At 52.8% G+C, this 18,544-nt stretch overlaps 4 protein-coding genes across 4 annotated transcripts; 2 read left to right on the top strand and 2 right to left on the bottom strand.

The window, feature by feature from the left end:
* Positions 1–1,193: 1,193 nt before the first annotated feature.
* SMAC4_07999 (uncharacterized protein) lies at positions 1,194–2,937 on the bottom strand. Its single transcript, XM_003348189.3, has one exon. The coding sequence runs from the start codon at positions 2,887–2,889 to the stop codon at positions 1,225–1,227; it is 1,665 nt and encodes a 554-aa protein (XP_003348237.2). The 5' UTR covers positions 2,890–2,937; the 3' UTR covers positions 1,194–1,224.
* Positions 2,938–5,933: 2,996 nt separating this feature from the next.
* Positions 5,934–7,478, top strand: SMAC4_07998 (uncharacterized protein; the record flags this gene model as incomplete). The annotated part of the gene is made up of 1 exon (XM_003348188.1): positions 5,934–7,478. The coding sequence occupies one exon, from the start codon at positions 5,934–5,936 to the stop codon at positions 7,476–7,478; it is 1,545 nt and encodes a 514-aa protein (XP_003348236.1).
* Positions 7,479–8,948: 1,470 nt separating this feature from the next.
* Positions 8,949–11,183, top strand: SMAC4_07997 (uncharacterized protein; the record flags this gene model as incomplete). Its single annotated transcript, XM_003348187.2, has 2 exons — positions 8,949–9,618; positions 9,707–11,183. The coding sequence occupies exon 2, from the start codon at positions 9,726–9,728 to the stop codon at positions 11,181–11,183; it is 1,458 nt and encodes a 485-aa protein (XP_003348235.2). The 5' UTR covers positions 8,949–9,618; positions 9,707–9,725.
* A 4,424-nt stretch (positions 11,184–15,607) lies between these two features.
* SMAC4_07996 (uncharacterized protein) lies at positions 15,608–17,558 on the bottom strand. Its single transcript, XM_003348186.2, has 2 exons — positions 16,263–17,558; positions 15,608–16,193 (listed from the first exon to the last, which is right to left on the bottom strand). Exons 1-2 carry the CDS (start codon positions 17,292–17,294, stop codon positions 15,858–15,860), a joined length of 1,368 nt encoding a protein of 455 aa, XP_003348234.2. The 5' UTR covers positions 17,295–17,558; the 3' UTR covers positions 15,608–15,857.
* Between the last annotated feature and the right edge of the window lie 986 nt (positions 17,559–18,544).

Raw genomic sequence — 18,544 nt, 5'->3', positions numbered from 1 at the left:
CATCAATAAAACTCTTCTGCGACCACTTGCTACTTTCAAACCCGCCATGTTCTGAGGTTTACGAATGACAACCCCATCTTCGTATACGGAATCACCTCGCACAAAACCAGCGGCCATCTTCGTCTCCTCCACGAACTTCGCTTCAGAAACGGTGTGCATCTCCCAAGTCCAAACTCAACAAACTGAAGGATGACATCACACCCAACCACACCCTCTTCTCGCAGCCTCACAACACCAAGCCATAAACAGCTAAACCGCCGTGCTCACATCGCCCGCCATCTCGCTAAGAGCTAGGATGCATTAGCACCTCTGATAGTGCGCTTTTGGTCGTCCGTACCTCTGCGACTCGCTAACAGACGCTAACAAGCGCTAGAAATTCCCTAAAAAGCCATCACTGCAACCAAAAAACAAAGTGCTGACGTCCGCCGCCAGAGGCCTAATAGTTTGCGATGTGAAGTGTGAGTTCGCGCCAACAAACTTTTGATTGCGGGCCAGATCTTAGCAGGAAACGCTGTCATTAGAGGGAGTGTTTGGACCGGTCTAGACGTCTCATTACCATTTGCTCTTGATACCGTGAAATGAGCGCAGAAACAACAATTGTGTGCGAAGCTGAACAGTCATGCAGCGAGCGAGGGAAAGAAGGACGACCAAAATCGGTAAGGAGGAGATAGGTACTTTTCACATGCGCCAAGATGCTCAATGAATGTCCGAGGTTGTCAGATCATCGAATCAGGAAAAGGAAGTCGCAGCGGCATGCAGAGTTGTCGGAGATGTGCATACCCAGAGCTGGGGTTACAGGGGGCTCCACTGGGCGCCAAGACTTGACGATGGCTTCTGTTGACTGCGGGAAAGAACGACCGAACGAGCAGAGGAAGCCATGATTGAGGGAAGAGGTTGGGAAGGAGCAACTGAGCAGGCAGAAGATTGATTGGCAAGTGAGCTGGTGAGATAGGGCACACAAACGCAATTGAGCACAGCACGCAAAAAGCCAACGGCAAAAAGGTTGATCAAATCATGATTCATATTTCGTACAGCTACATGTGCATATTCAGTTCCTCTCACTTGTGCGCATTGACACACCATCGTACAGAACGATCCGTACAAGCGATGATAACTGAAACAAAAGTATTTACCAGGAACCAAAAGTAAAAGCAAACCCAAAACACCATAACATGCATGCAAAACCCATCCATATGTTTCCCCATTCAGCTCCCATCATCACACTCACAACCCACCAAACGGTCCCTTCTCCGGCGCCGGCTGTCCAAACACCGGCTGTTTTCCATTCTTCCCTTGTCCCTCCTGTCCCTCCTCCTTCTTCACCTCCTGCTTCTTGCCATCACTATTCCCATCATCACCCTCCGTTTCCTTCTCACCCTTTGGCAGCGTCTGCCCCGGCACCGGCCTCCCGCCAAACATAATCAATCCTTCCCCCTCTTGCTTCTTCTCCTCAGCGCCATGTTCCTCCGGATGCAACGGTTTCAAAGCTTGATCTTCAACTCTCATCCGTTCCCTCATCTCCCTCTCAAGCTCATCCCTTCTCTTCTGCTCTTCCTCCGCCTTCCGTACCGCTTCCCCAAGTTGTTCAAGCTTGATAGCCTGCTCTTGCTCCTTCAATTGCCTTTCCCTCTCCCGTTCCAGCTCGAGACGTCTCCACTCTTTCAGCTTATTCTGCTCCTCAATAGACAGCGACTTGTAAGCTTCCACATCTTTATCCCACTTCTCTACACAGGCCAAGTCCCAGTTACATCTCTCGACCTCGCCATACACCGGGTGCGCATAGCGCGGGTGTTTGCTAGGCCAGTTACTAGCGTGGTAATGATGCTTCACCAAAGCGCCGCGAGCATTATGGTTTCCGGAATCGGAATGCCCTTGGCCAGCAGCGAACGCTTCCACGTCCAGAACCAGCACGCGGGAAACGACCTTGGACTCGTCCATGGCGTGGAAGTTATCCCATGTTATTTCCTTGCTGGCCATGGAGGGCGGCTTGATGCGATTCATCTCCTTGAGCAGCGCGATGGTGAACGCTGAAGGGCCAGTGCCGGAGATGACTTCGTCGAAATCCAGCTGTAACTCTGACAGGTGCACCTTCTGCTGGGAAGCAAGACCGTTCAGCCAGGCCATTATGTTTTCGACTAGGTTCAACATGACCGGCAAGCGGGGCTTGCACATAAACGTCCACTGACAAAAAGACATGCATTTGGACCCAAGGATAGGGTGGTCCTTAAACTCGGGCTGGTCAATCTCGATGCCGACTACCATGTCGATTTCGGAAAGCGAGTCCCAGTAGCGTTCGGGAACGAAACGCTTGATGGGCCGCAGGTCCTCGACGTCAATGTCCGCATACACGCCGCCTTCGGCGTACATGATTAGGTACCGCAAGAGGTCGGCCTTGATGATGGAGATGTTCACACTCTTATAAAAATCGATGATGTCGGGTCGGTTGATGGATGAGGAAGGGCCGTATTGCGATTCCACGTAGACCATGTCGTTGTAGTCCGTCAGGACTTCGTACCGGTAGCCGGGGTTCTTTGTAGTCCAGGTTTTGGCCGTGTCGAGGTCGCGCGTGGCCATGTTGTAGGGGTCGACTTTCCAGGATTGCCAGATTTTCTTGGGGAAGCCATATTCGTCACTCTGCAACGCCTTTTGTGTTATTTGGTGGTTCGTTATGCTCGAGGTGGAAGAGGATAATGTAAAGACGTGGGCGTTGAACATGATGAAGAACAACACGACGACGACGGCGTAGAGAGGTAAAGACCGCCGAAGTTGCGTGGGGATTCGGTTCCGAAAGGCGCCCGTTCCTGTCTCGGACATCTTCCTCCACTTGACGGGTATGCCGCCTAGGCTGGGCGACAAGGGCGACATTGGTGATAATGGTGGTGAGCTCATGACCGCCTGTTGTGTATGTGAGAGTCTGGGTCTGAGACTCTGGTCTGGTCTGGTCTGAGGGTAGGTGGGTAGGGAGGTAGCCAAAACTGCCGTGTACGTGGAATGATAATGTCCCGTATCCGGGAGTGGATGATGAATGTGAAGTGATGTCCCGTATCCGTGGATGAGAGAAGTTTGGGACACGGGTGGAGAGAGTAAGGTAGGATTATGGAGCAAGGAAGAGGAAAGAAAGAACACAAAATCAACTCAGAAAAGGGGTGATGAGGGACGGATGGGAAGGACTGGGCATATCAGATATTTTGGGTGGCCAGGTCCGGTTCAGGGCATCAGGGGGGAGAAGAAGATGGCGAGGATTGGGAGTGACCAGTAGGGAGCTAGGTAATACTATCCAGGGGTGATGCCTTCTTGCGTGCGGGTGGTAATAATAAGCGGACCGCGGACATGACAAGGACTGTTGCATTCTTCTCGCACGGGATGACCCCGATCTACTCCCCCATCCTCCTCCAGCCTAACCAAGTAGTAGTCAAGATTTTTGGTAGGTAGATTCTTACTCAAGGAGGTGACGGAGCTTTCCGTCGGGTATTCCTACTGCACGGGAATGGCACTTCAGCGGGGGTGGCCAGAGCTTGCCTTCTTCTTTCCCACTTGCAAGTACACTACATGCCGGAGATGGCTTGATGGCGACTATCTCCCGACCTCCTCTGGAAAACTCCTCGCAGAAACCCCACGTCTGTTGGGGTGTTACAGCAGCGAAGCGAAGCTTTGTGGGGGAAAATGGAGTCATTGGGGAGATCACGATGGAGTTTGAATTCAGCAAAACGGGCCGGTGACATGTGGAACTGGGTGTTGATCTTTTGGGGAATTCGGGAATGGCATCGGAGGAGCCTGAGGGGGGGAGACAAAGCTGGCAACCCTGCGACAGGTGAGGGCATTCCGGGCTTTTTATTCTACCGTTCACCCACTGGAGCCTTTTTTGAATGGAGGCATTTCGTTCACAACCCGATGGCTCTTTGACATTGAGAATACCCGCGATCACTCGATCATACTCGTTCTCTCACTTCCCGACTGAGACTATAACGGTAAAGAACATTCTTCTGCGGTTCCTCCATCAACCACTTGGTGTAGCTAGGAAAACACAAATCTGTACAGAGACAAGTAACGGAGGAGTCAACACTCAACAGTGGCCAGAATGACCTCGTATGAAAAGACCGGCCTGGCTCTCCACAACTGTGCCGTACCGTCGGAGGTAGCTTCTGATTTCAGGAACGGACTTGACAACGAACGGAAGCGATCGTCAGTGGACGATGGAGCCGTCATGTTCCCCTGTATTCTTCAGTTCCCCGGTCCCCCAGGCGAGAAAAGACGATCCTTCGCAGAAAGCGGAAGGTGTGTCGTCCATTTGGTCTCGCCAGTGACCGTGAAGGAAGATTGCAGCTGCACAGGCGGATATGATACCCAGCAAATGGAGGTCTGTGATTGGTTAGTCTGCGACTGGAGGGTAACATCAGCGTAACAGATCCCGGGGCTAAATCGCAAGCTTTTCAGCTTCCCTTTTTTTTTCTGTTCGTGTTCCCTTATCTGTTCATCCACTTTGCGGCCGGCGAGACACTAGCTCCAGATGAGATCAAGGAAAAAACAGCCATCTTGTTTTCTTTTTCGCTTTCCTGACCAGGCTCTGCAGTGTGGTACAGTGTGGTGTTGCTAGCCCGGAGTAAACCCCGGGTTTGTCGTTATGTAACAGGGGTCCACCCTCCAACGTCTTGAACAGTGAGAACCTAAAATGAAGAAATGCCGAGAAAGGTTATTGGTTCGGAGCTTGGGCACTTCCATGTGAAAGTGATAGTCCGTGGAATACACCCAAAGGGGCATGTTGGGAAAGCTCACAAAGTCGCCGTTGGGGTTGTTGGTAGTGTACGTGTAAGCTTCCATTGAATTGCCGCTACCTGACGATGATAGTCAAGCAAGGCGAGTTGTGTTTATGGAACCCCCAAGTCGTGAACACTTACTTGTCCGGCAATGTGTATCGGAAGAAAGACAGTGAGATGTGAGCCGCAAGGAGGAGAAACTGTCCTCGAAAAGTCAAGAGACTCGGAGGATTTGAGCAAGACTCCACATTTCCATCAGATGTCTGTTCGCCAGCTCTGGACCTTTTTTTTGCGTGCAATGGAGTGTTTGTGCTTTTTCTTGTCCTCATTTCCCCGCACATAACCCTGCCGTCCCCTGGTCTGGTCTCCATCTTGCAAGCGAGCGGAACTTGTTGAGACGACGATCAACCCGCATTTCTCCAGATTTGAAGGCGTTCCTCTCCGCTTTACTCTCCACTTCCTCCGCGCTTCCCCCGCACACACCGTATCTCGACGTGCACCGATCAGTTCCCTTCTTGAGCGGAGAGAATGACAACGACAGCAAAGCAGGGAGTTCATATTGACAAACGCCAACCTCGGAGGATTTGACCTTCTTTGCATGGCAAATGCATCTTGTCGGAGGATTTCCATGATGGTGTGAACCTTTTCGAAACTTGTGGTGGTGAAAGCATATCAAGTTGGGGATGCCACGTTCTGAACCGAGGAAGTTTTCATCTTGTTCTGTTTCGAACTTGTGATGTTGAAAAGAAAGGAACTTGCCGACGGGAAACACTTGTCACTTTTCAGAATCCAATTGTCCAGCCACGACGCACCGCCACAAGCCTCTTTCTTCCCTCCCCCGCTAAGTCGAACACCAGCCACATATCACCGAATTCGGACATCGAAACAAATTCCATTCGCCGGCTTCCCATTTCTTAGCGGCCCCTTTCCCCACTAAACGAAACCCTTCAGTGGACTAACCACCTGTAACGGCACGCTTTCAGTGGACTTGACAAGGGTCATCGACTTGCCGCGAGAATTCCACAGTGACACCAATATTTTCTCGTCATTTGTTGACTTTGCGCATTCCATTCTCTCCAAGCCACCGGTCCAGCCAGACCAACCACAACCTCCGTTCAACCAGATTTGTACGCGGCTTGGTTGTTCAGGTCCAGTCGCGTTTGTTTGTCAATCGTGTCCATGCCTAGCGATCTCGACCACGACGACAACCACCTCCTCGACACCTCCCTCCACGACCCCGAAAAGTGGCATGTTGACAATCGCAACTCGTGTCGGTTCCCAAGTCTTCTCCGGAAGCCCATCATCGCCATCATGACCGCCTTAACGATCCCCTCCTCAACGGCCTCGAGTCTCGTCAATCGCCTGACACACCTCTTCGCCATGCCCAGCTTCGACACTCCCGAAAAGCTGCGACCAACGGCCTACCTCGACGGCCTTCGCGGGTTCGCCGCCTTCCTCGTCTACTGGCACCACCACGAACTCTGGTCGCACGGCCTGATGCGCGACGCCATCTTCGAGCGAGGCTACGGTTTCGACGGCCAGCACTACTTCAGCGCCCTGCCCTTCGTGCGCAACTTCTTCGGCGGCGGCCACTACGCCGTGGCGACCTTCTTCGTCATCTCGGGCTACGTCCTCTCCGTCAAGCCCATGCGCCTGATCCACGCCGGCGAGCAAGAGAAGTTGGCCGATAACCTGGCCTCGGCCCTGTTCCGGCGATGGCTAAGGCTGTTCATGCCGCTGATCGCGACCACGTTCTTGTTCATGACCTCGTGGCATGCGTTTGGCATCTGGGTCGACTCGGCAAAACCGCAGAGCAACTACCGCGATGAGTTCTGGTGGTGGTACGCCGAGGTCAAGAATTTCAGCTTCATTTACCATCTGGGAGGAGAGCCATGGTTGAGCTATAACTTTCACCTGTGGTCCATCCCGGTGGAGTTTAAGGGATCTATGGTTATTTACACCAGTTTGCTCGCCTTTTCGCGGTGCACGAGAAAGGCCAGACTGTGGTGCCAGGTGTTCCTGATATTCTACTTTGTTTACATCGTTGACGGGACACACTACGCTTTGTTCAGCGCCGGCATGCTTCTCAACGACCTCGACCTATTGGCTATGAAGGACGAGCTACCGAACTGGCTCGCTCAGCTCGAGCCCTTCAGCAAACACATCTTCTACTCCCTCTTCGTTGTCAGCTTCTACCTCGGAGGCGTACCAGTTCACACCAAGGACATCAACGACCTGGCCAAGACACCCGGGTGGTACTTCCTCTCGTTCCTCAAGCCGCAGGCCGTCTATGACTACAAGTGGTTCTACCTCTTCTGGGCCGGTGTCTTCTTGGTGGTTTCGGTTCCTCGCATCCCCTGGCTCAAGCGCTTCTTTGAGACACGTTTCTGCCAGTACCTGGGTCGCATCTCCTTCGCGCTTTATCTGGTCCACGGTCCTATCCTCTGGACCATTGGCGACAGAATCTACACGGCTGTGGGATGGGGAAGGGAGCCTCAAATTACCATGTTGGCGAACTGGGTGAACAAGTTCCCTTTGCCCATGGCTGGACCGTTCGGTCTTGAGATTGCCTTCTTACTGCCACATATTGTGCTGTTGCCATTGACGTTGTACGTGGCTGAGATCTCCACGAGGCTGTTTGATGAGCCTAGCGTTACGTTTCCCAATTGGCTTTACAAGAAGGTGTTGGGAGGTGGACAGCCTGGTGGTACTAGGTTACCTTGAGTTACGAGAAAAAGAGGCACATGCTTGTACGATACGATACGATAATGGGACAGGCAGGACATGGGTGGAGTTTTTGGGATTTGATACCAGTCGCATATCTAGACAGCGGCCACTATAATGGATTGGATATTCACGATTTCACTTTCTCTTTCACTTTCTCGTTCGCGTCACTGTAAACACCAGCACCGACACCTCCGAAGCCGGAATGAGTTCTGCTCCTTCGACATCTGTGAATACGAGCTGCACAGACATTATCAGAATCTCCAAGTTTCGTTTTTCATCACGGCCGGTCATCACAAGTCCAATACGACCACAGCGTCGTACCCCAACCCCAACCATAACCCCTGCCAAGGTGACAAGATCGTCACTTATCCACAGTCCTAGTGACGTCGATCGCATGCAGGAGTTGGCAAATCACGAACAAGGAAGACGGAGCAACTTCCGAACGAGGTTTAGCCAAATCATCCGGGGTAACACCAATCAGCTCTGTCCTTCTCGGACAACCAGCTCGGCATTTTGCTCGAAGCATATGACAGCAGTTGGACGGTAGCTGGACGGTCCCCCACAAAGAACTGCTGGCTGGTGGTCCTCGCCATCGATGCCACTGGGGGATGGGAAAGGAAATTGGCAAGATTGGCGGTCTAACTTGCTGGTGGGAAGTGGCGGAAGGGATGATCTTATACAACAAGCTTCTTTTCTTTTGTCTCTTCCTGTTCCTGTTCCTGAATGTTGCCGAGGGAGAAGCATCGTTGACACGTGCTGGTGTTGGAGATCGTACCTGTACCTCTTCTGCCACTCACAACGACTGTCGCTCTCAACGGCAAACGGACACGCAGAATCACCAGCCATCGATCATTACCGCCACTGAAGGACCACCTCACCAGCATCCTCCACCTCCACAGTTTCTCATAAGAAACATAGAGATCAACGTCCGTTCAACCAAGCTTTTGCCAACCCCCGCTTGATCTGCACGCTGCTCTGAGTTGCACACGTCCGTGGGCGTCCGGGGCGTCTGGGGCTCACCTGCGAGCCTGCTCATCTGGGGAAAAGAAGCAGGGACAACGCCACTGCACATCTGCATATCTCCAACGCTTGAAGATCCAGCATCCATACTCGAAGCTTTGTTAGAGTCCATCCGAGTCCACAGTCTCATCCACTCCAAAGGCTCGAGGCCCGGTGGTAGTTCCCGGCCCGGCACTTTTGTCACAGGATTACCTTCATTCATTCTCTTCTCCGGGACTCGAAGACAATACTTGGCATGTCGTTCTCGTTCTCATTGCCCAGTATCAGTATCATAGTAATCAGAACTGTTGTGATTCGAACGTCCTGACTCGGCTTATCTCATCACTCACTCACCCGATTCTGTTGAGGTTTTGTTAGGACTTGGCATATCTCATACAGTCCATTCTCACACCTACCACCCACTGAACCCTCAACACCAAACATACCATCACAATCATCGCCGTCACCATGCTCGTCCGAGACCTCCGCCGTCTCTGCCTCATCATCGGTCCCTTCCTCGCTTTCTTCTTCATCACCCTCACCATATGGGGATTTCCATCCTTTGCCGGCGAGAAAGTACCTTTCATCCTCGGCGACAGTTTCGGGTCATCAAGGAATCAAGTTCCATACCACGGCTCATCTTCATCCAAAGATGGAAGCACCAAGTCTTCCCCATCAGAAGGCTCAGACGGCGGTATCGCACCCGGTCTGTTTCAGCCGGACTCCGGCAACAGCAAAGATGAAGGCCATCAAACAATCCACTCCGTCTCAACAAACAACGGTTCCTACTTCCGCATCGAATTCGCAAAAGACACACCAGCTTTCAACCCGAATATTATCCCCCATCCTACCCGTCCGGGGGTGTTCATCGTGGTAGCGCAGAAGTGGCATGAGTCGAGGAAACCTTCATCACCATCCCCTTCATCCCCCGACTCCACTTCATCGGATACCAATCATACCGCTGCTGGCGCGAAGCAAAAGTCACAGCACGCAACGATGCAATCTGAGCTTTCCTGCCTGGCTTCCTTCCACCCTTCTGCCTCCAACCCCAAGGTCCTCCGCTGTCTGCCTGAATCTCCACCCTTGCCGCTGCCGATAGCAGCAACACCGGGCAATAACTGTGTCGGTCCCATCTTAGGTGTGTTATCGTTCAATGTCGGACCGCATGATGCCAGGGTTTTCTATGGAGGGGATGGAAAACCATACACCATCTTTGGGAGTAACAGCCAGTTTACCTGCTTTGGGATGTGGATGCAGGACTTTAGGGTGTTGGTGGAGTGGTGGGGAAGTGAGGTTGAGGCGTTTGGTGCTGGTCAGCTGTGGAGGGTTGCCGGGGAGTTGCAGAGGCCGATACTCACTGTTGATGGAGGAAAGGGAGGTGAGGGGATGGGAGGAGCTGGACGGGATTTGAAGGTGAAGGATGAAGGGATCAGGACTGGGGATAAGGGAGCGGGTGGTGAGGGTACATCGAGGGTCCTCAATGAGATGGGCGAGGAGATGGACGAGGAAAGGCCAAAGATACCAGCTGGTTGGGGCGAGATTGAGAAGAACTGGTTCGTCTTTTGGGCTCCTCCTCTTGACTCCGGCTCCGGCTCCGGCTCCAGCTCCAGCTCCAGCTCCAGTTCCTCCTCCTCGGTCTCCTCACCGAAGTCCTCTCACCATAAGCCCCAAATCAAAGCCCTCCAAACTTACATCCACTACGACCTCTTCCCCTACCGTTCCTTCGCCATTCTCCACGACGACGGCAGCGCTACCGCCATCCCCTCATCATCCACCTCCGCCGCAAAAGATGAAAAGTGCCTATCCCACTACCTCCCCCCTCTCCCCTCATCGGAACCAGTCTCAATCCACCAATCCACCAACAGCCTCCGTATAACCCTCTGCAACCGCTCCGATCCCTCCTGCATCCCAACAGAATCCAACACTTTTCTGTTGACAATTATCCAATACAAGCGATTCTACCATTTCCACTCAGAATACGAACCCTACGTCGTTTTGTTCAGCCAGAGAGCCCCTTCCTTTGAAGTGTTTGGTGTTTCGAGAAAGCCGGTTTGGATTGAGGGACGGAAGAAATGGGAAAAGGGGGAGTGGCATGGCGAGGGATTGGGAGATGGGCAAGAACGGACGGAGATGTTTTATGTTACGAGCGTTAATTGGAGGGACTACCATGGTGACCGGGAAGGCAACGGTAAAAACGGTGAGAATGGGGCAGGATATCATGGTTTCTTGGATGATGTTTTGATCATTGGGTTTGGGATGGAGGATAAGGAGAGTGGGGGGATTGATGTTTTGGCTGGGGAGCTGATAAAAGGGGTTGGGCTTTGTGAGGATGTTGTGGGAAAGGGTGACGTGACAATGGGTGGTGAGAAGCAAGTTGATACGGTCGGACATACGGTGTCGTCGCCGGTGAACGATGCGGCGGTGTCGGATTCTGGGTTGGGACAGCAAGGAGCTGGAAAGGATGTTCGCCCGCCGCCGCAGCAGCCGTTGGATATGACCGGCGCTGGGTTTGATGGATTCCCGGCTCAGGATGTTCCGTTGGAGATACCGGCTGACTTTCCGGTCGACTTTCCGAAGGATTTCCCAGCTGCTGATTTTGGTTTGGGACCGGGAGCGCAACTGGATACTCCGCCTCCGTCTCCGCAGCCTCATTCGGGGTCACATGTGGAGAAGAATTGGTGGAAAAGAATGAATGGGATCTGATCGGCTTCTTGATGGGACTTAGGCCTTCTTCATTCCTTCCACCATTCGATGATGTTTCAGACCATTGGAATTGCGACATCAGCCGTTGACCGTTCCTGGCGCAAACCGACAAACACACAGATGGCAATCGCGATCTCTCAGTCTGGTCGGGAAGGAGCATCCGGGACAAGACACTGCCGGCGCAAAAAAAAAAGCCACTATCCCGAGACGATGGGCAGAGACAGAAACATTGCTTTTGGCATTGGCAACCAGAATGACACACGCCGCGGAGTTCACCTTGACTGCACTGCACGACATTACACCCACACTTCCACATGATCCATTCACGCCACCACCATCAAGGGCGTCTTCTCCGCACCGGAACCAAATATCCACACCACCACCATGACCAACACCACCACCCACACTACCGCCCCAACATTATCATCAACCAAAGGTGGTGTGCGCGATATGGAGGCCTTCAGCCAGCCTTCCGCCTTGCGTCCTTGTGTCGCTTCCGGTTGTGTTTTCCTCACGCAATCGCGCAGTGATGGTCGCACATTTCACCCAACCCTCTTACACCTCACACAACTACACGATGGCACACAAGAGCGATACAAAGTTGGTGTTTGTGTTTGATGTTTACGTCGAACGGCTTTCCTCTGCAATACAGCTGCACTACACCGCGCCGAACCCATTTGACGGACTGCATGTGTGGCAGTTCCTACATGCTCTGCAGACGGTCTCCAGATGTCTACGGCCAAAAGCAAGGTGTGCAGAAGGCGTGCAGGTGAGACACCGAGCCGTTGATACTTTTTGCTCTCCCTTTGCCAGCCACTATCGGCCACGGGACTTGGCGTTGAAAATTTCTTATCGTCAGGTGTTCAATATTCGTCTGCCGCTCCTCAAGATTTTGGGTTTCTGGATGTGATCTGACGGTTGCACATGTGAACCCTTGCAAGCGATGAAAGACTGGACAATTTGGTGCCTAGTTCTCTCTTCTTCCATCGCCTTCGCCTTTCGCTTTCTTCATCTGTTACCGAGGATGCCCAGCCCACGATCGCCATGGTATTGAACACCCAGGCAGCGAAAATAGGATCTTCGTGTGCCTGTTTACTTATCTCCGATGATGGACAGGACGCTTTCCCTAGCTTTTCACCCCAAGTTAACTCACATCCAGGTCTCTGGAAAGTCAGGGACACGAACACAATCACAACCCCTACCACCACCTCTCGGCCACTGTTCCTCGCGTCCTCCGTAGGACTCATTCCCCGTCCTCCATCACGCGGCAACACAACCCAGCTGAAAGATGCAGGCACACACCAAAAGGACTAAACGAGTGGAGAAAGAGAAGCGCATCTACGGCGCAGGTACCTACTCTGCTACTGTACATGCTACCTAACTATGCAGCTGTGCTTACGCTCCAGTTCGGCTGCGATCTGCAAGGGGCGGTCCTACGCTTACGCAGGCTTCTCTTACTGGTATGGTGGTCATCCTGAGGCACACCCGCCATGGCTGTCTTCACCTCGGTGTCAGCCGTTCACCTTGTTCGACTCATCCTGTTATTCTCTTCCTCTTGCCTTAACTGGTGGCCTTGTCACCGCGCCACCTCTGCGGCCGGTGGTGACCGGTGATCCCCGAGTGCCTCGTGGTCTTGGTTTCGATCGTACTCGTGTTGTATTTGGAGTGTGTCAGGGATAATGAGGACAAGGCTGGATGAAATTGTGGCTCGGTACACCTTGTGTCAGCAAGTGACGTTTCTCGCTACGGTGCGGCTGAAGGGCGGACGAGTATGACTGGATCACGGATGGGCCATAACAGACCTTGTTGCGGGCTGTGATGGTATGGCCTGCTGGTGACCTTGCCCTTGCGAGGCAAGAAGTCTGCCGCGCTTTCTATAGTCTGTCATCATTGGGAGGAGATGAGCGATGGATTCGTAATGCTTTCCCGCTGCTGATCGAGATAATGGGATGGGCCTTTTGGGAGGACTCCCAGGAAGGGACTTATAGAGCCAAGAGAGGACACCCAGCGCCAGAGGGCCGATTGTCGTCACTCGGTGTTTCTGTTTTGTATTAATGTCTATCGATTTGTTACTTCGTTTCATTCTCGCTGTATTTCTAATCTTTCGATTGAGTGACATTGTCACGCCGATCTTCTTCCATGTGTCCTCTTGGTCGCCGCCTTTCTTGCGTTGTGGTGTCAACAAATCTTCATTTTTGTGCAGGGTAAGTAACAATTTTCCGCTTGCCAGAAAAGAGTTGCATCAAGAGACCACCAGGCTGAAGACTCAATTCTTGGCGACGTGAATCCCCTCGTTTCGGCCATGAGAAGGTCGACGAACAATGACATTGTACCCTCCCATCATGCATCGCTACTTTCTTCCTCACTTGCATCCACAATCTCAGGAATACAACTGGCGGAGTTCTCTTTGTTTCATGAAACTTCTCGAATCCATTCTCCCAACAACGCCATCATCAAGCATCTCCAACTGAAGGCCGAAGGCTGCAAAGCGGCCTCCAGCTGAACCACCATTACCACTACCACCACGCTTTATCATGCCTTATCGCATCTACCTGACACAAAGCTGCCAAAAGTCCAAAACGGCCCCCAACTCACAGAAACCGCTGCCTGCGCCGCCACCTACACACCCTCCGACCCTCCACCTACACCCTTGCGCCATTACGCCTTGCCCTTCCGTCGCCCGCGCCGCATCGGCGCCGATGACCATCACGCCTTTTCTTCGAGTCCCTCGTCCAGGTCCGGCCATCATCGGCTCCTTCGTATCGGCCGTGTTTCTGACGATTTCAGATTGTCCGTTTGTCCGGCGACCGAACGCAGGGAAAGGAAAGGAGCGTTCATCCGAAAAAGGAAATGCGGCGAGCGTATGGTGTAAGTCATTGGACCTGTTCGGACGTGGCTAGCGTAGGCGGCAGTGCTGCGAAACAGGGACCTCACAGGGTCGTTGCAGGGTCGTTGCTAGTGGCAGGCGCAGACGCAGGCGCGGGTGCCTGGGCGGTGCTTGCTGGGGGTGTGCAACTAAGGTAGATGCTACTAACGGCAATTTGCATCCTGTTAACAAGTTCCTACCGTAACTTAATGGGGTTCTGTTACTGGTACTTGACAATCTGTTTTCGGAGATAGCTAGGGAGGTGTGCTTTGGTCGGTACCTAACGCGGGAAAAACTCCCGTCGGCGATCTTCCTCCGCGCTGCCTCGTGTCGTGTCGTTGTTCAACTTCTGATGTCATCGCTGCCACTGTCTGTTGTCGTCATTGTCCAGAAAATGCGCAGCGCGACGTTAACGGCTCGTGATCTATGGATTTTTGGTAGTCCGGTTCATTGATTGCGCACGATGTTCGCCGTGATTCGGTCCGCCGCCGCTTTTAGATTGTCGGCTCGTCAAATCGGCTACACCCGAAGGCCCGTCTGCCCGAAAGTGCAAGTTGAATGCAAGCAATGAGGCGATGAAGATGAAGATGAAGGTGAAGTTTGGGATGCACATCATTCACGACCCTTTTTCGCGTTCGAACCAGTCACCGCGTAGTAAGGCTTTGCAACTTGCACTTTCATCTTCGCCAGTAAAGATTTGGCGGTGTCTGCGTCCCCCATTCCCTCCTCTAGCAATCTTCAACCAATGCCGTTCATCGCATTTGTCAGGTCGTATCTCAATATGAGATCGTGCAATACGAATTTTTGCTTTCATCATTTCCCGGGTACGATGCCCATCACTTTCCCTCTCCGCAATTCGCAACCGAGAGCAGTAAGCGAACGCAACAATACGATACGACACTTTGCTTTAATATCAATGATAAGAACTCGAAAGCCAAACTGTAAAACGGGATACGACCTTTTGATCATCGCTTGATCATCGCTACCACTGCAATTGACGATACGACCCCTCCTCTCAGTCTCTTCTGCCTCTCCATCATTAGGGCGGCGGTGCCTGAAATGCCAAGCACTCAACTCCTCATAGGGCGCAACCTGCTGACACCTAGAAAGTTGAAGTAGCAACGACGATGGGGAACCGTAACTTCCTGAGCGGGAGCATTGGGAGGGTCGTTGACGGTCGACGATTGCTGACTGCATGAAGTCCTGCATCGCGGGAAAAGAGCTGCACTGTATACTTTTTGACATGTTGCTGTTGCGAATCCAGGAGGTTGGCTGGGTTGGCTGGGTGGCAGAGTAGGAGCCCTCACAGGCTCGACAGGGTAAGTGGGGGCTATGCGAGGTGTAAGCCGCCAGGTTTCATTCTTATGATGTTGATGTTGACGTTGATGAGAAATGTGATTGTGAGGGTGAAGGTGGGAATAGCTTCATGTTTTTGCTTGCATGTGAAATCTGTTTACTGGGGATAGTATACCGAGTGGAAAATGAGTGGAGGAGCATCATGAGAAAGTCAAAGGTAGTGCAAGTGAACTGGGAAAATGAAGTGATGCATCGTTGCAAAATGTCTTGTTGTTGACCATCGTGATATTCGTGATAAAAAGAAAAAGTTCCTAGCTAAAGAAGCAAAATATGATCGTTTGAAGCAATCGCAAAACCCATTCGTGGGGTGAAGCCCACGGTCCTAAATCTCCTAGTAATACAGCGGCACGACCTTCTGATCATGCCCTCGAAGCGAATTTTTTGTCGATTTTTGTGTTTCTGTCCATCGTAGTCCCTCTTCCCAAGCTCTCCTCATTCCTCCAAGGTACCGCTCAATAATAATCGTACCTATCCCCATTCCTGGTGGCCCGATTCCCTCCATGTCGCCCAGTGCTTCCACCGTTATCCCTCTCGAACCTGCTCCTCAACCGATCGTAATCGATGCTCGCCATCGACCCGGTGAGAGACAAAGAGACATTGCTCTCCTTCTCCACGTTCCGGTCCCGGGTGGCTCCCCTGAGCCCCAGGTCCGCGACCGACCTCCTCAGCTCCTCAATGCTCATCTCCACCTCCACTCCCTTTCCCTTGGTGCTGCGATCCTTGCTGCGCTCGTTGCTGTCCTCGCGGGTACCAGCGGGCTTCTTGAGAATGCCCTTGAGCTCGACAACCTGCTCAGTGTTCGGCTTGTTGGTGCGGCTGGCGATCTCGGCATTCTGTTGCTTTTTCTTTGACTCAACGTCGTCGGCGAAGCGGACGCCGACGGATGAGGCGCGAGAGCGAGAGCCTCCTGAAACGGTTCTTGGGCGAGGTGTACGGCCAGAGTCATCGTTGCGAGAGGAGACGCTGTTCCTGCGGCGAAGTGAGTCCATGCCGCTGGGGCCGGTGGGGCTGGATCCGTAGCGGCCAGTGTTGTCGCCGGTGCGGGGAGGGCGAGAGGCGGGAACAATGCCGGTGGTAGCGGTGGTGGAAACGGCATCAGAGGGACGGCCGGCGCGACGGCGTTTACGGTCTTCGTCGGCGAGATTGATGAACTCAAATCCAGAGTCTTTCTTGGAGTGCTGCTTGTAGTGACCAGAGTGGCCGGGGCCCGGGCTAGGGTCGCGCTCAGAGCGTCGACGAGTGTTATCCTCCTGAGGGACGTTGTAGTTGTGTGTGACTACAACGGAGGGACGCGTGTAGACATCCGCCTTAGGCTTGCTGTCAGATGGGCTGCTGCCATACTTGTAATTCGGGTGGTCGTCATTATGTCTCGACGAGCGCGAAGGCTCGGAAACCCGAGTGCCATGGAGGTATCCGGAGTCCCGCTTGCCTACGGGCGAAGGCTCCTTGGATTCACGAGGTGTAGGCGGCAGATGGACAGGCAGGTATCCAGGGTACCTGGGCTCGCTTCTGTTCGACTTCTCGGGAAGCGTCTGCCAGATTTGTTTGACAGTGGGGAAATCGCACAAGCCCTTGTGGCAGTTGTAAACCCTCTCGGTGACGTCGGGCCGCGTCCCATTGGTATAGGTGTTATGGCTGATCTCCTGGATGCACATCTTGTCGTTGTGTTTGGTACCAGATGAGAATGTTTCTGATGATCCTAGATCTCTAGGAGACGGAGAAGCAAGGTGTCCTCGGTGAGAGTGAGAATGTGAGTATCGATGATGAGGCTCGAACTCGGTGCCAAAGGTTGGTGATGGAAGAGGTGATGGCAATGATGTAGTGTGTTTGTGATGATGTGAGGAGTCGTAGACTATGTTCTCAATTCGTACGTCCGGGAATCGAGACATGAAGTCGATATCAGTCGGCCGTGTCAGAGTTAAAGTTGTCTTTTGGGTACTGATGTCTCAAAGACATGGGAACATGCAATGGCGGTCGTGGTTGGGTTTGTTGGTGACAACTTGTCGATGAGACGGAGTCTTATGCGGCGAGGTCACTGTGAAGTTGATGTAGTTGTTGTGTTGAGTTGCTGGATGGATCACCGGGCCTTGCCTGATGTGTGAATTTGTTTGGAGATGTTGGTAACAGACTGTGATCGATGTGTTGATGAAGGCGATGGTGAGATGGTGAGGATGAAGGTCGGACCAAATGGTGGGAGGTCACGGCTTATATGTGCTTCGGTGTGTGGTAAAGGTGAACCGGAGTCTCGAGAGGTGTCATTAGCTTCCAGTTCGTGTAAGTATGTAGGTGGGCGGGCGTGTGCCAGACCACTCAAAGTCTCACACTGTCCGCAGTTCATGACCCTTGTACGAACTGGCGGGTGTAGTGAAGAGATGCCTCATAGGCTCACCTCGATCCACACCCCCTCTCCAGGCAGGAACTGATCATGCTTCAATAAGAGCTCGGCGAATGCGACTGCCTCCAGGCCGCCAGTCGGCAAAAGAGTCACTTCTCTCTGTGAGCTGGGGTGTGGCAGTACGAAGAGTGCATCGCCCTGGTCCAATCGATAACGGCACAGCCCAGAAGGGCTGAGCTACCAAGTCTACATCGTGGTAACTCTTGTAACCAGGCGTTCTAGCGCGGCGCGCTATTCCTCCCCAGTTTTTGCTAGGATCATTTCATGGTTCTCCGCTCCGCTGGAAATCCCCGAAGATGGGAGAAAGAAATGTTGGATCGAAGATTAACGACGGCCGCAATAGGAAAAGGGTGTACATGGGAATAGTTACACACGCTGGTGATGTTGAAAGGACAGGGATGAAGAGCCAAGAGGGAGCCCAGACCAGGACTCCAAGGCCCTGTGATCCCCTGTCATCTTTGGATTTTCCCAGGCTTCACCCCCACCATCGCGACCCCTGGTCGTCCACCCCTCAACGACCACCCTCGCTCCTCCCCGCAACCGTCCGTCCTACCATCATTGTGGTGAAGGACATGTTTGTGAGTTTTTGGTGTTGGCGGGAATGATGAACTAGGGTTTCCTTCAGAGGCAACCCATTGGCTGTGCGAAGGATTCAATATTTCGGGCCGGAAGGAGATGGTAAGAACGACAAAAGTTCATCACCGGAATGGCTGTTGGGATGAGAAGGTCGCCAGGGAGACTCAC

The sequence above is a fragment of the Sordaria macrospora genome, chromosome 4 (assembly GCF_033870435.1).
Source record: "Sordaria macrospora chromosome 4, complete sequence".
NCBI lineage: Eukaryota > Fungi > Ascomycota > Sordariomycetes > Sordariales > Sordariaceae > Sordaria > Sordaria macrospora.
The sequence above is the reverse complement of the archived record's forward strand: the minus strand, read 5'-3'. Positions and strand labels throughout refer to the sequence as shown.

Bases quoted from the DNA above. Each gene is read 5' to 3' on its own strand.
- SMAC4_07999 (XM_003348189.3), bottom strand. From the start codon at position 2,889: ATGAGCTCACCACCATTATCACCAATGTCGCCCTTGTCGCCCAGCCTA.
- SMAC4_07996 (XM_003348186.2), bottom strand. From the start codon at position 17,294: ATGTCTCGATTCCCGGACGTACGAATTGAGAACATAGTCTACGACTCC. The intron at 16,194-16,262 runs GTTGAGTCAAAG...AACACTGAGCAG, and splicing joins GCGTCCGCTTCGCCGACGAC to GTTGTCGAGCTCAAGGGCAT.